General features: G+C 34.9%; 1 protein-coding gene across 4 annotated transcripts in view; it reads left to right on the top strand.

The window, feature by feature from the left end:
- Positions 1 to 7258: 7258 nt before the first annotated feature.
- LOC132274141 (isoamylase 3, chloroplastic) overlaps positions 7259 to 13942 on the top strand; it is a 65817-nt gene continuing 59133 nt past the window's right edge. The window contains exons 1-6 of one of the 4 annotated variants that reach the window (XM_059775319.1): positions 7259 to 7363; positions 7477 to 7598; positions 8242 to 8299; positions 8400 to 8468; positions 9297 to 9454; positions 11536 to 11629. In XM_059775319.1, coding sequence (XP_059631302.1) covers positions 7486 to 7598; positions 8242 to 8299; positions 8400 to 8468; positions 9297 to 9454; positions 11536 to 11629 — 492 coding nt within the window. In that variant the 5' untranslated portion in view covers positions 7259 to 7363; positions 7477 to 7485. The other 3 variants (XM_059775321.1, XM_059775320.1, XM_059775318.1) reach the window with 3 other exon arrangements.

Genomic DNA, 13942 nt, shown 5'->3' with positions numbered 1-13942 from the left:
GTATACTAATGAAATTTTCAATTCTAATCCTGGTAGTATCATGAAGCTTGAGAGGGACTTGCCTAGCACGATATTTAAAAGAATTTTTATGTCTTTAGAAGCTATGCAATATGGATTCAAGAATGGTTGTAGGGGGTTCATTGGATTGGATGGTTGTCACCTAAAGACCCCTTATGGTGGTGTGCTTTTGTCTGCTATAGCCCTTTATGGGAATAATGGCCTTTTTTCACTGGCTGTGGCTGTGGTGGAGAATGAAGGGAAAGAAAGCTGGAAATTATTCCTTTAAGAGTTGCAAACATTTGTTGAACTTGGTCAAGATAGACATATATGCTTCATGTCAGATCAGCAAAAGGTAAAAACTTCATTTATTACATATAATTTCTATATCTAATAAATTACATGAAATTTATATATCTAATTTATGCTTTACTTATGCTTAGGGTCTTGAACAGGCAATGAAGATTGTTTTCCCACATGCAACCCATAGGCTATATTGCAGACATCTATATAACAACTTCAAAAAGAAGTATCCAGGATTGCTTTTGCAGTTTTTTTTTCTGGAAGGCAGCTAGAGCTTATAATGATTACACATTTAATGAGGCAAATGAGGGAGGTGTCAAGAGAGGCTTATAATTGGGTCTTAAGAATAAATGTGTGCAAGTGGTCAAGGCATGCATTTTCTAACCAGGTGAAGAGTGACCATGTCACTAATAATTTTAGCGAGTCATTCAATAATTGGGTTGGGAAGCTTAAGTCTAAACATATTTTAGGGCTGCTTGATGGTATTAGGAGCAAATTGATGAGCAGACTCCTAATGAAGGCTGAAAAGGCCAGTACTTGGGTATGATTGGTGACCCCAAACATTAGGAAAAAATTGAATAAGTTGATTGATGAGTCTAGATCATGTAATGTTACCCTAGCAGGGCAAGATGAGTATGAAGTCATAAATGAGGAAGGAAAGCATATAGTGAAGCTTAGATCAAGGTCATGTGATTGTAGAGGATGACAGATTTCTGGCCTCCCATACAAACATGCAACTGCAGCCACAACACACAAAAGAACAGATATTGAACAGTACTGTGATCCATGTTTCTATAATGAAACATACATGAGAACTCATTCTAGTATGATTCACCCAGTACCTGATCAAAGAATGTGGACTCCTGTGCATTGTAACCTTGTGGAACCTCCAGTTCCAAGGAAAAAGCCCGACAGACCAAAAAAAGCCAGGACTAGAGATGCAGATGAGCCTACAGCTGCAACTAGTGATGCTAGAAAGAGCAAATCCCTACAATGCTCACAGTGTGAAGAATTTGGGCACAACAAGAGAACACGCAAAGTAGGTCAACCCAACCAGGTAAATCACTTATAAATTTTTTAATATTAACTGAAGAGTTAATGCCCTTTAACTTGTGACATTATTTGACACTATATAAGAACTTGCAGGGACATACAAGTACACCAAGAAGCAGTCAAGTTGGAAGTGGAAGTTCAAGTTTTACCAGTTTAACAGAAGAGGTATAACTTTTTTTTTTTTATAAAAAAAGAGGTTTAACTTTATTTCTATTTTTCTTAAATGAATTAAGTTTATTTTAATTGTAATCACAGATGATGAGGCCTACATCAGCTACTCAATTTGGGTGTCAAAGCTCAATGAGGAATGTAGGTAGAAAAGCCACTGCAAGCACCAACCAAGTTGGAAGAGGGTGTGCAACCTCAAATCAATCAAAAAGCATCAACCAAGCTGGAAGAGGGTGTGCAAACTCAAGGTCAAATCAAGCAGGAAAAGGCATTGCAAGCACCAATCAACCTGGACAAGGCTCTGCAACATCAAATCAACCAAGAAGACCCAATGCAGTCAAATTTGCAGTTCGAAGAGGTACTGGAAGAAGCAGCCAATCTGGAAGGGACACCTGAAGATGGAGAAGAAGGCAGTTGAAGATGTAGCCATAATACAGTTAACTATATTTTTTTGTGGACAATTTATGAAACTTTTGTTGTTTAACTACTTTGTGGGTAACTTAGTTGTGCAAAAAGAATAGACAGATATATGGTATAGCTTTTGGGCAACTCTGAATTTTATTGGTAAATGATACGGTATGTTTATGGGTAACTCAGTTGTTTAAATGGTATGTTTTGTGGACAATTGGTTGTTTGTATAAATTGTTCATATTTATGGGTTATTTGTCATATAGGTCTGAATTTTTTGTCAATCCAGTTTGTCAATGCAGAGTTTGTCAATGCAAAACATATAGCAGCTTCATTCATAACAAAAGAACTCCATCATTCATTAAGAACTGAACATCATTCATTACAAAACATAATTACTGAAGGTATACCACCTTCAAGATACAACTGACAAAAAAATGAATACAACTGAGAAAAATGGAAGAAATAAACTTGCATTGATAAGCAGCTTCATGAATCCAAGGGGTTTTTCAAACATTGCAAATTGAGACATTGTCTCACCAATCTCAGACCTTAGTACACCAATTTCAGACCTTATCTCACAAATTTCAGACCTTAGCTTACCAATCTCAGAACTTATCTCAGCAACATTTGTCATAATCTCAGGAAATACATCTTCTTCGTTACATGTTGTAGCAGAATCCATCACATCCTCTGTAATGCAAGTTATTGGATTGCACCATTCCCAAACACCACAACTTCTAGTTGGACAAACATAATACAACTTCCCTTTATTGTTATAATCATTAGAACCTGTTACCTTAATTACACATTTTGTTTTTGATTTACATTTGCAATACAGATCCCTGTACCTTAAATCACCTAAGCTTGAAGCTTTTCCCTTTGAACTAGTAGACATGTTTCCAAAAAGAAACGAAAATCCAGACATCTGAAGAACAACTCATAACCCACAAGACCTTCGCTATTCTCCAAATTTTTGAAAAACAAATCGTCGTAACCCACAAAAATTAAATTTTCAGATTTTTGAATAACCAAATTGAAAATCCAGATATTTGTTTTGAAGCTAACAAATCGAAGCTAAAAATTCAGCCTTTAATTTCTAGATGAACATAACTTACCCAAATGGAGCCCTAAGTTGCAGACAGAAGAACAATCTTCTTCTTCATCGTTTTTCTTCAAATTCCAGAACAATTTTCTTCTTCTTCTTCCTCTCCAAAGCTCCCAACACTTGATTTGCACAACACAACCTTTGTAGAGCAACAACTTATCACAATGGCAGCAGCTTCATCTTCTTCTTCTCTTCAGCCCTAAGAGACCCGTTATGTAGCACAACGGTTACAAAATGGGTCTTATATCTTGCCTTAGCCTACACTCAAGATTGGGGAAGGGCTACAGTTCACTTAGCGAGCTAGGGTGGAGTTGTTTTGTTTCATTCCCTCACCGTGTCAGCATTGCCTTTCTTAGGCGGGTGGTTGTACCAGTGTTTAGCCAATCTCTGATTTCCTATCACAGAGCCTCAAAGAAAACTCACTTTACAACAGAAAGAAATAAGCTCATCGCTTCACTCAAAGGGAAAAACCAACAATTCTACGAGATGGGTAGGAAGCCGGCACTGTATATATATATATATATATACCCAAGGGTATTTGCGGCATTTCAAAAAAAATAGCAGTTGATGTCATCGTTTTCCGTCATTGACTGGCGTTGACTGTAACGGAAGAGAGGTTCGTGTAGGATATTTTAAAAAGTATGAGAGGTCCGTGTAATTTCCGGAACAGGAAGGGTGCCGCCTGTAATTATGGCAAACTATAGGGGAGGTCTGTGTAAATTACCAATAAATAAATAAACCCCACAAAATATCGCCTTATTAATTTCAATTAACAATGTCTTTCGATTTAAGGTTAAAGCCATGAGTGAGTTATTTATACCATCTGTAATCGTCCAAAACAAATAAGGCAAAGACTATAATATTAAGTTTGGTATGTAAGAATGGAATGAAATAGAATATCATTTTAGTTATTCATTTATTTAGTATGCAATTTAAAGTGGAAATAACTATTCAATTGGAATGAAAATCCATTCCATAACTACACCTATGAAATGGTCATTCCATTCCCAAGTTAAATTCTTTAAAAAATTAACTTCCCAAAAAACCCTCATGTTCAAAGTCCAAAAACAACTACCTTTCACCACAACCACATCCGTCTTTTACCATCACCACCACTACTACCGCCTTCCACCACCACTACCGCCACCTCCTTCACCACCGCTACAGCCACTACCTTTCACCACCACTGCTACCGCCTTCCACCACCATTATCGCCTTCTATCGCTATTGCCTTCCACCGCCACCGCCTTACACTACCGTCGTAGCTGCCGTCGCAACTGCCATTGTGTAATACCCCGAGTTTTAGATTAAGCTTTAATCTTGATTAAATGTATGATTAGTAAATAAATTTTGGAGACTCTTTTATATCATTCAGGAGTTTTTATTTAGATCTTTTTGTGATATAATTTTTGGTTTTAGATTTAAAGTGGAGGCGTTGGTGCATTATTTGAGTTACTGGGGGGTGTAGTGTGATTTAGAAAAGTGTGAGTTAGTGAAATACAAATGTAAGCACCAAATGAACCTATGTGCCACATATCTAGCCAAGCAACCATCTATCTTCCTCACGTAATCCATAGGACACGTTTTATGCCTAAGCCTTGTACCTTGCCCATGCAAAACTATAATCAAAGGGAAAGGAAAAAGGTAAAAGGGGAGCAAGAAAGGGACAGCCGAGACTGTAGTAAGAGAAATTTTGGTCCAGCCATGGAAGGAGAAATTCAAGGCAGAAAATTCAGCGTCAACGTCATCTTCTCACCATCTTTATATTTGTTTAAGGTAGGGTTTGCTATAACACTTGTTTCTTTTGGTGGTTTTGTGTTTGAATTCTTTGGTGATGCCATTGATGTCCTTGTGTGAGGTTCATGTTCAATTGCCTTCTTGATTTGTTCTGATCAATTGTTCTAATTGAGTTCAGTCCTCTGAAAATCTCATTTTTAGTTAATCAATTATTTGTTATTTATTGTTGAACTATCTTTATATCTTTGTTATGACTATGTTGTTATAGCCTCACCTTTTGTTTTAATGGCATGTTCTTGTGATCTACAAAATTCCATAGAAACCCTTATTATTGTTTTTCCTACTGGGACTATTGTCTAACCCTACCATTTTTCAGGTGCCATGATCAAATTGGGGAATTGGAGTTGCTGAATTTCATATAGATGGAGACTATTTTTATATTGTGCATAAAGTGTTTGATGAATTGTTTGTATGGATTTATATTTGAGGAATTGGATGTATTTGTGAGTTTAAGTGCCTATGCTGTATCTAAACCATTCTATGTTCACTTAGGGACTGGTTGTACCTATCCTTCTATTGTAGTTGTGATGAATTGGTATTTGGGAGCTTAAGTAAAATACAGGGATTTTGTTTTTTGTGGCAATTCAATAATTTCTCTAAGGAGCTGTATTGATCTAAAAGCTTTAAAATTTTTACCACAGTTTCCTTTATGCATCTAGTCTCCATAAAATTTCATAATTTTTAGATTAGCAGATATTTTTATAAAAATTCGAGATTACTTGCTGTCCAGATTTTACATCTGCTGGAAATCAGATTTTAAATAAATTATTTCACCAACTTCTTGACACCGAATCTTTATCAAAACTTTCAGATTTATTCTTTCATAAGTCTACTGTCAAAATAAATTTACTTTGCCAATTTCCAAGGTTAAACGAATTTTCTAAAAATTCTGAAGTATCTGCTGCCGAGGTTTTCTTTAAACTAAGTATTGCTGATTTACGTCTCAAATCTGATTTAATTGGAAAATCTGAAGCCTCTGTGAGTTGCTCAGCTGTATTTCGCTCTGAGTCTAGTTTTCAAATCATTTTTGTTTGCTCCATTTCGATTTAAAATAAATTTTCTACGAATTTTTAAGTAGTAGTTGCGCAGATTTTGTTTTGTAGATGAATGTGATGTGTTTAAGTTGATAATTATCGGAGTGGCGCAGTGGATGTGTGTTTGAGGTTATTTAAGTATATTTGAGACAATGAATGGACTATGATTTTATATCGGATGATTATTGATAATTTTATTCGGACGGTTTCCGAGCCTTGTTTTGTCATAGTCCCTAATTTCGGGTCGTTACACATTGCCTTCCACTATTGTCACCTTCCACCACCTCTACAGTCACCTCTATTGACTTTCACCACCGCCACCTACATCACTATTTCCTCCCACCATCACCGCATTACTGCCACCTCCTTCCACCACCACCACACCCGCCTTCCACCACCACCGCGCTCACCGCCTTCCACCATTGCCACCACAACCGCCTTCCAACACCACTTCCATTTTCCACCTCCATCACCACCCACTACTGCCACTACCACCATTTATTTTAAAAAAAATATTAGAGAATGTCATTTTGTTAATTTAATTTATTTGTTAGTAAGAGGGATATTTTGAAGAATTTAATTTGAAATTTATTCCATTTTAAATTTTAAATTGGTCCAACCAAACATATTTCATTCCTACACATTTTATATTTACCGAACAATAAAATGAGAATGACCATTCCATTTCCATTCTCATTGCTACTTGCATTCCATTCCTGTATATCAGACGCATTATAAGGCTCTAATCAAGCGTAAGAAACGTAAATTTACTTGGCTTTCAATACCTCAGCTGGGCCAACTTAATTACAAATTTGAACTTCGGCCACGAGCCTGCGCACATTAAATATCAAATATATAGTGACGGAATTCGAGAGGTAGGCCTTTAAAATCTTTCGAACTATAACCTTAACTTGAATAGTGCGTGTTGGGGGTCATACGCGTAATCTAATCTAAGAAAAAAAAAAAAGAAAAAGAAATCCAGCTGTTCAAATGTGAAAAAACTTTCCGCCATAACATTGGCCTATAAAGAAGATTCTTTTAATTGGAGTAAAATTAAATTAACTTTAAAGTCATAATACAATCCAATGATTCAGAATTTGAAAAAAACAATTCCTAATTTTGGAAACGAAATCGAGAAGCAACAATTCAATTTGGTTCATATTCATATATATTATCAGTGGAGGCATGGATTTCTTAACATTAAAACAAAAAACTCAATTATTTCAGCCGTACTAAGGAAAAAATAAAATAAAAATATAATATTGGTGACTGGTTGGAGATATTTTCAAGATCTACGAGCAGAACGAACACGTGTCCTGGAATGAAGCCCATACTCACGTATCCGTTCACGTGGCACGCATGAAAACGAAGCCTTCAGCTTTAATTCCGCTCTCGAAACCTGAAAGGTCATATCCAGTACTGCCATATCATACAGAGTCACACATACTCGTATTATATATACAGTGACTCAATCTTACTTAAAGGTCGCTAAAAGGTCCTCTTTTCGCTGATCAATCATCTCTCTGATCTCTATATATGTATGTGTGTGTATATATATAGACAGAAAATAGATTCAGTATAATGGATGCTTTGCTTTATTCGTCACAGGGAATAAAGATGTTTCCCTCAACAATCTCCGAATCTTCTACAAACTTCACACCTTTTGCTTCTGCTATGTCCAGTAATGTAAATCGTTCCTTTGTTGCAGCATTTCGTGTCTCCAACATGGGGTAAAATTCAACTTCTTCTTGATCAACTCTGCAATTTTCGTCTCATTTTTCCACATTAGTTTTTCAATTATGATACAAAAATGTGTGTTCTGTTTCTCATTCAGTTCGAATCGGATTGATTGTTTAGTTTCTTTTATATATATATATATATGTAATTGTAGTATATACAGTCTACGAGACATGTTTGATTTGAAGCAAGGTATTGATCAATTAGCATTCTGAAAGTTCTCTTCTTGTTCAAAAGAATCAGAAGTAATGGTAGTCTCCGTAGAATTGTATATAGTCGAGAAGTGCAACATATAAAGTGATCTCAGAATGTATTAAATAAATTTTGTATTTGCTTTTCTTTTATTTTTTTGGGTAGAATTTTCCAAGAAGTGGGAAAAATGTATTTATAAAAATATACGAAAAGTTTTTGTTTCTTTTTGATCTCTCATTTTGTGGTCTATATTTCTGCATACAATAAGTTTCACAAGTTCTTGCGAGTAGTGCCTTAACTGATCATCAAGTTTTACAGACTATAAACATAATTTTTTTTATTATATATATATTTTTTCTGAGGATTTATGGTGTTAGTCAGCACAGCTTGGATTAAAGATGTGTTTCCTCCAATTGTTTTGACTCTTTATCAACATTTTAACAGACTGAAGTCAAGTAAAAACCTATCGGGTGACAGCGCGGGGCAAAGACTTTGCAATAAGGCACTTCTTTCTTTCTTATTCTTCTTGGTCTTATTTATTTTTGTTCAATTAAGCACTTGTTTCACTTTGAAGGTTTGAATTGACTATTGTCTTAGGTTAGGCAAGAAGTCATGGCAAGCACAAGGCTAGTGATGTATATAGTCGTCAAACGGAAGCAAGTGTGCTTGAGGTATGTGTTTTATACATTTGCATGTGCATATATGTATGCTTGCATATTTAAACAATCAAACTAATCCAGGGGGTAAATTGGATTTCATGTGATTAAAATTTGCTCATGGGTCACACGCAAACATCACCGATTGAGGACCTGCTTTGTAATTGCTACTTAATGGAGTAGTTCTTATTGCTGGCTGCTGTGAGGAGGTCTTCCAAAAATGGAGTTGAGAGAGGATATGGTTGAATTTGGACCTTAATGGCCAACTGAGTATTATCTATTTATTGGTTTGGCATGCATCTATTGTTTTGCATAATATTGTTAGAAGTAGAACTGTTTTAACATTCAGAGAATTTCCTTCCTAATTTTTTATAGTTCCTTTATATTAAAACGATTTAACAAATTTCTTGTAGAAAACAAAATCAAAGGACTTTGAAATTGGAGGTGGGAAGGTTTTTTGTTTTTTCCCTTTAAAACATTGAATGTAATTGAACTGACATGCCCTAGTCTTACATTAGCCAATGTCCAGTATTGTTGTCCTCATGCACGCTGGTTAAAATTTTGTGTTGGCGATGACAATGAGCTGTGAAGCAATCTATCGAGGCCAAAGAGGAAAATGCAGAAAAATTTGCGTAAACTAAAATGTAGCATCTCCATTAGCATTAAGATATTTCATGTTTATTAGTTAGCAGTTTTTCTTGCTTCAGTGCTTCCATATTCTGTCCATGTTCTGCTAATATCAACTAGTTTGCTCCATAGTTATGTTCCAAGACATCAAACTGTTTTGTGCGCAAACAAATTAGTTTTCTACTTTTTTATAAATTCATTGCTCATAAATTATAGGAAGAAGCCCCTCAAGTGTCAGAGAGCAGCTCGTCTTTGAAAGTATTACAAGGTCAAGCATATCCGCTAGGAGTATCAGAACTTGAAAGTGGAATCAACTTTTCGATTTTTTCACAGCACGCAACTGCAGTCACACTTTGCTTATCGCTTCCTGAAAGGTTACAGTGCTTTGCTTTTTACATCAATAGATTGAAGTCAAGTTTTAGTTTATGCATCACATTTTCAGCGTTTAAAATAGTTGAATTTTATTTTATGTTGAAATCTTACTGATCATCACGTACTGTAAATGCACAGCTACCTCTTGTCTTTTTCTTAATAAGCACACATTGGATATTGTTAAATTTAACATGCAATGGGAAATTATGGTCACTAGTTTGGTGGAGAAGAGGATGAGGGTATTGGTTGAAGGTATATCTGGTTTGTTATTATGATAGTAAGTGTAGTTTGAATAAAAATGTCTTAAAGTGTATTAAATAAAAAAGAATTTAATAGAAGAGGAGAGGCAGGGGAAGGATGTAGGTGTAACAAAATTGGGTAGTAGCGCCTCTTAAGCAATGCTTTAAGCTGAAAATCCTCAATCAATGTTCATTCTCCTCAATAGAGATGATTACATATTTTCTATAGCCCTAGCTATAAGTATTTGGAAGCTATTTTTAGGCCTCTATGAGTAGCTAACTGGTTGGATGATTCATCATCATAATCATCCTTGACTTTATCCTATGTGAAAGGGGTTGGCCACATGAATTATCTTTTTATTTATTATTATTATTTTTTAATTCTTCCCTATTATACACCGTATCTCCTCTTAAATTTAATTTTTTAAAGTCAATTTTACTTCATTCCATGTAAGTTTTGACCGGCCTCTTTGTTGCTTACCTTTTAGGCAAACAACTCTTCCTCTTCTAACCGGAGCATCTTCGGGTCTACCTTGTATATGGCCATACCATCTAAGTTTACTTTCTTGAGTTTTATCATTAGTAGGCGCTATTCGTAGTTTTCCCTCACAAGTTCATTATTAATCTAATCTCCTCGGGTTACTCTTCATTATAACATCTTCATTTTCGCTACATGAATGCATTGTTTATTTTTTTTCAACACCCAACACTCTGCGCCATATAATATGGTTGACTTAATAATTGAGGTTTGTTCTATATAATTTTCCTTATAATTTCTTTGATACACATTTGTCACAGAGAATACAACTAGTTTGCCTCAATTTTGGCCACCATGCTCCAACTCTACTTACTACAACTATCTCTTTCCTCATCTTGTTGTAATATTGGCCTTGTGTGGTGAAAATAGTTATTCTCAGTAAATATTTACTCTTGAAATGTAATATTTATGTTATCATAATTTGTTGCTTTATGAAATTTACATTTCATATATTAAATTTTAGTTTTACTAATTTTTAGGCCTTTTGCTTTTAAAGTCTTTCTTCATGTTTCTAATTTTGTTGCTAAGGCTTCCTTAGAGCTATCTAATAAAACTATCATCAGCAAATAACATATTGCCGTGGATTTTTTTGGATATCTTTTGTTATTTCATCTAACACTATCGTAAATAGGTATGGATTTTAAAAAATAATTCTTAGTGTATTCTACTTTTATAGTGAATTCTCGAACATTTGTCAATGTCTAACTACACATATCCTAAATAAGATTTTTAAGTTCTATGCTTTCATCCTCTACTGATGTTCTTCATGCCACGGTCTTGGAGGATGTTAAGGTTTTTTTGGTGTTCTTCCTGGTTTGCAGCTCCTGTGGATTCCCAGGGAATGGTCACAAAGTGGCCCATGCTATAAGCAAATGGGCTCTTAATTGCAGGCAGGATGACTCCAAATGGGAGATCTAGCCCAAGTGGCTTTCTGATCTTGTTCTTACTGATTGTTCTGTTCCTTTGTTGTCTTTTTTAGTATTGCCAGTAAAAAAAGAAAAAGAAAAAGAAAAAGTGCTACTGGCCCTTAGATTGTGAGTAATCCATCCATTAACTGAATATTTAAGTGAGAGAAAAGAAGCCCTATGAAGGGTCTGCTATAGTTGCATGAACATCAATTTTTACTATGACCCTTCACGCAAAAATTTCCCTGTAAAACAATAAATAACCGAAATAGATACCAAAGACATGTGCTAGTTTTTGGATCTAATAGTCATATCTAGTAAATGGATCTAAATATTTTAATTTTTCCCTCTTTGGTAGTGTGCTGTAGTATCTATCTGATGTAGTGTTCTTATAATTTTAGGGGAAAAGACGGAAGGATTGATGGTGGAATGATGGAGCTTACATTAGATCCTCGTATAAATAAAACTGGAGACACATGGCACATTTGTATTGAGGTAGGTTTATTATTTGGATCCTGTAAAATCTATTATTATTATTTTTTTGGGTGATATTTTAATTTAACATGGGTGGCATTCCTCAGTTGTTCTACACCAATTTTTTTCAACATATGCTTGCATTGAACAATGCTCTAATAGTGGTTTATGTTGTCAAAGGATAAAGTAGTTTATGTTCATAGTGTGCTCGTTTTGGAATATGGGATGTATATTCTTATTATTCATTGCCAAATTCTGGCTTCATGGACATGGACATTTGTTAAACTTGTTTTCCTGCAAGCATTTATTGAACTCATGTTGTTGCAACTGTTTTGTAGCATCATTGATTTAATGTTGAATTGGCAGCTTCGCGTTCTCATAATAAAACAAATGTTATATTGGGTTAGCAATTAAGTTTGTCATTTGACTAAAATCGTGAAGCAAGTTCACTTTCATTTTTATAAAAGCTACTGTAAGCTAATGAACGGCATCATTTGATACTTGTTCTGCTCTGTATATTTGTCTTTTCCCTTATTGTTTTTTGCTCTAAACACACTCTGCTATGAATCTAAAACAAACTATATCAAAATACAATGATATTATTTTATTTTATTTATTTTGTGGGGCTTTACAAGATGCCTTAGTCATCTATTGTCCTTATATGCATAGCTTGTGAGTTTTGGCTAGAAAATCTGCTGCTTTATTGGTGTTGGTTTATGATAAGAAAATTCTGCTTGTGATGATAAAAGGATATTTTCCAATTAAAAAAGGTTGTTTTCTGTTAATCAAGGTTGGTAAGAGGGGTGGACTGGGCAAGGTTTTAAAATGCAGCTGTGGCCGTGGTGTTGCAGTCTCGGGCTGTAACAGGATTACATAATGGGTACCGGCTGTTGTGGTTGTGAAATTTTCTCAGCACTAAGAAACGTGATAAAAGCGAACTGATATGCAAGTTTTAACTCCAGAATTCAATAAAACCATGTTTGAAATTATTTGTAATGAACTTTGTTGAATATTCAAAGGTGACTTATATGAGTAGTGGCCTATAATTAAATTTTAAGGCGCTGTCATCAGTTTCACTGTAATAATCTATACTCTGCACTAAATTTATGGCCACAAATGCATACTACCTCTGTCCCTAAATAGATGTCCATGTTTAGAAATTGGAGTTTTTAAGGGGACATGCAATTAATGCATTGTCCCCTTTTAAAATTACCAAATTGTCCTTTTTAATTTAAATATATATAGTTACAAAGTTTGAAATTTTTAAAAAAGATAAAGGACAATGATGGAAATATAATGAAAAGATGCTTTGACTTTTTAAAGAGGACAACTAATTTGGGACATGTAAAATGAGAAAAATGGACTACTAATTAGGGACGGAGGGAGTATTAGATTTCCACTTGAGTTTGCAGCAACTCCTGAACTAGCCAGCATTACCACTATTTGAGAAAGTTATAGGTCTCATCTTAGAATTTCATGTGTCAATCAACAGAAGCATGAAAGTTATGCTGCTTATTTTTAACAAACAGAGCGTCATAAAGTGATTAGTTTCTTATTGCATGGTGCCCGCAGAGCTATTATCCTATATGTTGTCAGGGGCTTATTTGTTATTACTTATATAATGTTGGGGCTTATGTATAATTTCTGAAACTTGTTATTATAAATAGAATGTGGTGAAAGGATTCTTTCATTCTTTCTCTCTTTCCCTATCTCTCTCTCTTTTTCTCTCATCCGCTTTCTTCTCTTTTTCTTCTCTTTTTCTTCTTCTTCTTTATCACTTACTTTTGATTTGATTATATCTTAAAGTCAACACTATATTTCTGTTAATTTCCGAGTTTAGTATAAAACTAATTTGACTTCATCTACTGGGACACCGGTATTCTTATTGCACAGTGCACACAGAGATATGACCTTGTTAATTTCTGAGAGTAGTATGAGACCAATGCAGTATAAGAATGACTCGATATTCTGGGGCACCAAAATGCTGGTTGACCTCTTTAACCTCCTTTCAGCTTAATGCGAATCTCGAGAAGTAAGATATTGAATGATTAGGGGTTTGGATGCATGATGGTGTCTAGTGATATAAGAATGACTCGATATTCTGGGGCACCGATATTCTGGGGCAAATACTGGTTGACCTCTTGAACCTCTTTTCATGTTAATGTGAATCTTGAGAACTAAGGTATTGGATGATTAGAGGGTTGAATGCATGATGGCGTCTAGTGATATTTCTTTTCTATGCTTTACTAATTTACTTTTATTTTTAGAAGCTTCTAAAAGTTTTACTGCATTCCATTTCATACAGTGTAGCATGTCCTTCTATCTTCTTCCATT

Source organism: Cornus florida, unplaced genomic scaffold (genome assembly GCF_030987335.1).
Source record: "Cornus florida cultivar Cherokee Brave unplaced genomic scaffold, ASM3098733v1 CherokeeBrave_3.0.0_Hap2_Chr09, whole genome shotgun sequence".
NCBI lineage: Eukaryota > Viridiplantae > Streptophyta > Magnoliopsida > Cornales > Cornaceae > Cornus > Cornus florida.
This window is presented reverse-complemented; position numbering and strand designations above follow the sequence as displayed.